Below are 6,221 nucleotides of genomic sequence, written 5' to 3'. Positions count from 1 at the left end.
GCAGAAGTCATGAAATCATGTTACTATTCCAAGAACTAAGGTTTTTCTTCTTTGGAGTTGAATTTAAGGTTAATTATAAAGAAACTTATTTCTTTTGTCTGGTAGTAAAATCACTAAAATTTTATGAGGACAAAAATAATGATAGAATTTCAATTCTTTTATAAAAAAAATAATTATAAAATTATTTTTTTAAACATTTTCTCTATATATAGATACACAAAAAAATTAAGGTGTATTTATATATATATATATATATATATATATTATTTGACTTATTTTTAATATATATTTTATATTAATAATTAATTTTGTGATTTAAATTTAGTATATATATAAGAAACTAAACAAAGCTCCACAATAGTTTAGCTGACTAGTTTGTTAATTTTTTTTTTCTCTATCCAAAATTCGAAGCTTGCCTAATAATGACCCATTTTTACTAATTATAGCTTTTGCAACTTGCCTCAACAACTTGCCTCAACCCACTAACACACACTTTCACAATAATACCCCCTCTCTCTATATAAATACACACACACACGCACATTAACAGACATCAACAACTATATAACAATATCCCAAGCCACAAAGCCAAAAACTCCAAAACAAACACAAACACAAACACCTCGCGTTCATAATAATCAATATCCCAAAATCCACAGCCAAAAATAATAAACAAGAGAAACAAAAATTCCATTAATGCCCCTCTCTACTATGGCTTCTTCAATCCCTCATCATCAGTTCTATTCAAACTACACGTTCACTACCGATCTTGTTGATTTTCCTTATCATGCACCCAACAATAACAACAACAACGCTTCATCAATCATTATGGACAATTTCGCTATATGGGGTAGTGGCCAAGATTGCTTCTTCATTAACAACCACAACAACATCACCAACTCTTTGATTATTGATAATGAAGCACTTGATTGTGACACCATGAATTCTTCTTCTTGGGCAGTGCCAAGTTTCGCGGAGCAACTTGGCGGTGGTGGTGTTTCATCCGATATGGCTGTGCCGGCCATCTCTGACTGTAAAATGGGCTTCTATGGCGGCGCCACTGCCGGATTTCAAGACTTCAGCAGCGGCTACCGGCCTGGTCTTGGCAATTTTGGAGAAGAATGTTGTGGTTTCAAGGAGGATATTAAACAGCCTACTTATTCTAACGCTACAAGAGAGAATTGGGTACGCAATATGCATACTTATATTTGTTTTGAATTGGATACAGAGAGTATATTTTTGTTTGATGTTGTTTTTATCAAAGATAGAGAGACTCAAATCCGCCACCTTTTAGATGAGTATGGGGAGACTATGTCATTTGAATTATAACTCATTGGCTATTTTCGTTTGATGTTGTCAGTTGAAAAATATTAGATAATTTAGTATTTTAATTAAATTATAAATTATTAATTTTTAACCATTAATTTTACATCAAAACAATTTACATGAGTATCCCTTTTAAATTATAGTTGCGAGCACAATATTGGTGTACTGCGGTTGCCAATTTATTGAATTTAAAATTTCAACTTTTTCACTTTTCGTTGATGTGCAGAGTGGAGATCTAATCATAATTAAAAACCTTGGTTGGAAGGGACAGTGCATGGCATGATGTTAACTATGCACTGAGCTAAATTATTTTTATTACAAAACAATAATTAGCATATGATACATATGTTTTTCTTTAAGTTTAAGATATTATTTTTCTTCTAGCTAGAACTAAGTTTCTTAAATTAAAATAATATCTCACTTCATGTTTGAAAGAGTATTTTAATTTAAAGTTCTTTTTATCAAATTTAAGTAGTATTCAGTGATCTTATATATGGTGTTTAATTAATTAATGATCAAATGTTAATTAAATCTTTTGAAATTTATGCGACAGGGAATTCAAGGAAATCAAATGCCAGCAATTGAAGAACCTAACATAAAGGTAGGAAGGTACTCAGAGGAAGAAAGGAAGGAAAGGATTCTCCGATATTTGAAGAAAAGAAATCAAAGAAACTTTAACAAAACCATCAAGGTCTCTTCTAATAATTATTCTCAGCTTTTTTCATACACACGCTTGTCCCTTTTCTTTATATATTTATTAATTTTTTTAGACTTAAAAATTTTCAATTATAAAGCAATAACCATTATTGATTTATTAATTGTTCTATGTATAGTATGCATGCCGGAAAACGTTAGCCGATAGGCGAGTTCGAGTTCGGGGAAGGTTTGCAAGGAACAATGAGCTGTTATGTGAGGAAGACATGGCTACAAAGAAGAATGAGAATCATCATCATCATCATCATCATGATTTGAAAGAAGAGTTTTATGGTGGTGAATCAATCCAGTTCCAGGTAACATTCATTTTTTTCTTTCTCTGTTATGTACTGTTAATACGGATATGTATGTGAGAATTAAAGAGAATCTATATATACATGACATAATTAACATTTAAAATTAATTTTATTTTAAATGATTTTAAATTTATCCATGAACTATGTATAAAATGTTTCAATATCTCCCTGATAATTAGCTCTCTTTTAAATTCATTCACTAATCAATCTGTCATAATAATAATAATAATAATAATAATAATAATAATAATAATAATAATTTGTGGCATGTCATAATTAAAAGTTGAAATTAACAATAATCTAATCTTTTTTATTATTGGCAGTTAAAGAATGATGAGGAGGATTGGTTGCAAGAAGCCATGGCAAGTTTGGTCTATTTATCTCACTCTTCACCAGAAGACATGTAGAGCTTAATTAGCATTACTATGATTCAACATAATTAACCCTTGCTTTTCAAGCACGTATGGTGTTTTTTCTTTTCTTTTTTTTCTAGGGAGGGTTTAATTAAATTAGTGGAGAGAGAGAGAGAGAGAGAGAGAAATTTCACTATAACTATATTTGCTAATTTTTCTTTGATAATTAATCACGTAGTTGTAAACTCTAATTATGCATGGCAGTATAACCAGCTAGCATAGCTATGTAGATTATCAATAATTAATGATAATATTATTGCTTCCATGTTAATTTCATAGGCATCTACTTTGTTACGGAACTCTTCTTCTATATGGGTCTAGTTTGACTAGATACTTGTGTTGATTGAGATATAATATTCCGTGAAAGAGACTAAGGCTTTTACGTTTGAGTAGACACAAAAATATTCCAATACATAAACCTAGCTAGCTAGCTTATAAGTCATCACAATCTCTTCAAATCAAACACTACTGTTTCAATTAGTCAATTTCTTCTACTGATGTAATTCATTCATTGTGATGATTACCTGAAAGCCACTAATCGGAAATTCTAGCTCTCATATATTCTAGGATATCTATGAATATATTTGTCGATCTTTAATTTGAGTTAAATTTGGTTTTTAAGCTTTTTTGGAGAATAACCTCTTCACCAATTTTAAGTAGAAGAGAAATTAGTCAAAAGAAAGAAAATGACAACGATCTAACTATAGTTTGATTAATTTCCCTTGAGAAAAATCAATATATTTATAGGATTAGTAGTTTTTTCCAACGCAATTAGCATAGTATTATTATTACATTTTTGTGAAAATACAATACAAGCGTTTTGTTATGTATATATTAAATACTTAATAAACTATTAAGAGGATGTTTGGAAAGATTTAATTTAACATTTGAGATGCTAAAGTCTCTTTCATTCGGAAATATAGGGAATTGCATTTATTGATACTAAAATCCTATATATTAAGACAGAAAATTAGATTCAGATTTGTGAGGTTTTTTTTTATTTTAATTCTGCTTTTCTGTTACATCTTAGTTTGCTAAATTTATTTATACTTTGAATAATGGCACGCGGAGCTATACTAATCCACTTGTCCAATTTTTTTAAACAAATTATCCCTATGCAGTTAAACTACTTTAACTCTTTCCTATTTATAAAAAAAATTTGTTATGTATAGACAAAAAGTGATAATAAATCTGTTATTTTGTATTTGTATAAAAATATATATGTTGTTTCACAATTTTTTAATATATATTTTATATTTTATATGGATCATTGATTTGATAATTAATTTTTAGTATATATACATACATAACATGATAACACTCTTTTATAATATTAATAAAATCTCAAATATGTACATATACAAAATCTCACAAAACATTAAAATAACTAGTAAGTTCATAAAATTAGTATAATTAAATTTATTTTAGTTAAGTTATAACATTTATTATTTTAAAGTTTTCAGAAAGCCTCTAAATTAAAAACCATAAGGTAAGAATTTTTTTCAATTAGTTAAAAGAAAATAATCCTTTATGATGTGCATGTTAAACTATTCTGATGTTTATTTATTTTAATATAAGTATTCAGTTATTTTGATTATTTGGTTTTAAAATTTTTATAATTTATTTCATTATTATTCATTTATTTGTTTTTACTGTTTAAACTTTAGTTGTTATGCTTATTAGAAATTGTCCCTAGGGTTGTTATGAAGAATTACTAATCTTCATATATAATATCATTTATAGCATATTTTTTCAATCTAAGCCAAAGATTAACTATATATGTTGTTTATTAATATTTTTTCTGCAGCTATTATGCAAAGTATATATCAGAGATAAATCAACAGAGTATCAAGTGTTAATTAGTGGGTTACGAAGGCAATAATGAAAAAATAACGAAAACAAAGAAAGAACATAAAGGAGGAAATAAATAATTGAAATGGAGCTTTTCTTTAGTTAATAATAAAAAAATATAGGAAACTAATTTCAGTTGGTTATATTAATCAATTTAAGTGTTTAAATTTATAATTAGAATTTTAGATTAAAAAACTTTACGATTTAAGTCTAAAATTTAAGATAAATAAAATAATTTTAGAAAAATTGGCTTATGTTATCTGAAAAAGATATTTATCTAATATTATTTTGTTAAAAATTATCTGATTTTAATTTATAAGAAATGGTGCACTTATGACAATTTGATCGTATATATTATGTTTGCATATATATAATTAAATTTCTTATGGTATTTTGTTTTTTTATTTTGTTAAAAGTTTTTTATTTAAATTAATTTATAATAAATTAAAGTTGAAAAAATAGACAAAATAGAAGAGGCAAAACAATGAAAGAGTAATGAAAATGTTAAAATCATCACCGCAAAATGAGCCATGTTTTTTCTTGATCTGCTATTTAGCGACGGTTGTAAACCGCTGCAAAATTAATAGACATTTCGAATGACAAATATGACAGCGGACAAAAACTGCCGCAAAACTAATTCATATTACGCGACATTTATTTCAACAATTAGCATAAACCACCACTAACCATTTTTTCGCAATCTATCTTTCTGCATTATTTAACTACCGCAATATTGTTCCGGAATTATCGCTAACTGTCAATAGTGTTATAGTGTGTGTCTATATTATTCTTCAGTTATGATGGAAGTTTAAGATCTAATGAGAAAAAAAAAATGAACTAAATAATAAAATAAATACATATAATAAAAGAATATAAGTTTATTCACTTAAATTGTTGAATAAATAGGAAACTTGCTTCGACCAAACGATTTTCATATTACATGTTGCAATTTGCAAGTATGATTTCTATCAAATAGCAAATCATGTACGGCTTTTCTATTAACTTGCGTGTGCCAGTCCCATACATTGTGCAAATAAAAGAAGAGGATGAGGAATTATTCTTCACATAGTTGTAGAATATATATAATTTGTAAAAAAATAATAATAAAAGAAAAGTTAAATTACTCTTTTAGTTTTATAATTTTATTAAATTTATAATTAAGTTCCTATAGTTTAAAAATTTTTAATAATTAAATTTTTATACCATCTTAAATCTTGTAATTAAATTATTGTCGTATCAAAAATATTCGAATTAATAAAATATTATGATAATAAGAGAATGTTCAGATTTAGAGATTTAATTTTTAAGTGTGGATATCTTTAATTTTAAGAGAAATATTATTAAGGGTAGTAAGTTGAAAATGAAATTCTATTATGAATTGTAAGCATCTATTATTTCTGTTTCGCCTATTTCAGTCATGTAAGGATATTAGCTTTCTATATATATGACTCATTAGAATCTCTAAATATTAGGATGGTAATCATTTTTCAATATGAAATAGAATTGATATACGTTCAACATTCTTACTCTCTAAGTTTTCTTTCATTGTTCTTTCTCTGCTTCAGTAATCTATCACTCCTATTCTTCTATAGTTCTATTCCATACCAAGCTTCTAAGAAAA

At 26.8% G+C, this 6,221-nt stretch overlaps 1 protein-coding gene across 1 annotated transcript; it reads left to right on the top strand.

Moving 5' to 3' along the window:
• The first annotated feature begins 549 nt into the window (after positions 1-549).
• Positions 550-3,020, top strand: LOC112768977 (uncharacterized). The gene is made up of 4 exons (XM_025813359.3): positions 550-1,185; positions 1,880-2,017; positions 2,160-2,336; positions 2,660-3,020. Exons 1-4 carry the CDS (start codon positions 697-699, stop codon positions 2,741-2,743), a joined length of 888 nt encoding a protein of 295 aa, XP_025669144.1. The 5' UTR covers positions 550-696; the 3' UTR covers positions 2,744-3,020.
• Positions 3,021-6,221: the final 3,201 nt, after the last annotated feature.

Source organism: Arachis hypogaea, chromosome 18, assembly GCF_003086295.3.
Source record: "Arachis hypogaea cultivar Tifrunner chromosome 18, arahy.Tifrunner.gnm2.J5K5, whole genome shotgun sequence".
In the NCBI taxonomy this organism is placed as follows: domain Eukaryota; kingdom Viridiplantae; phylum Streptophyta; class Magnoliopsida; order Fabales; family Fabaceae; genus Arachis; species Arachis hypogaea.
This window is presented reverse-complemented; position numbering and strand designations above follow the sequence as displayed.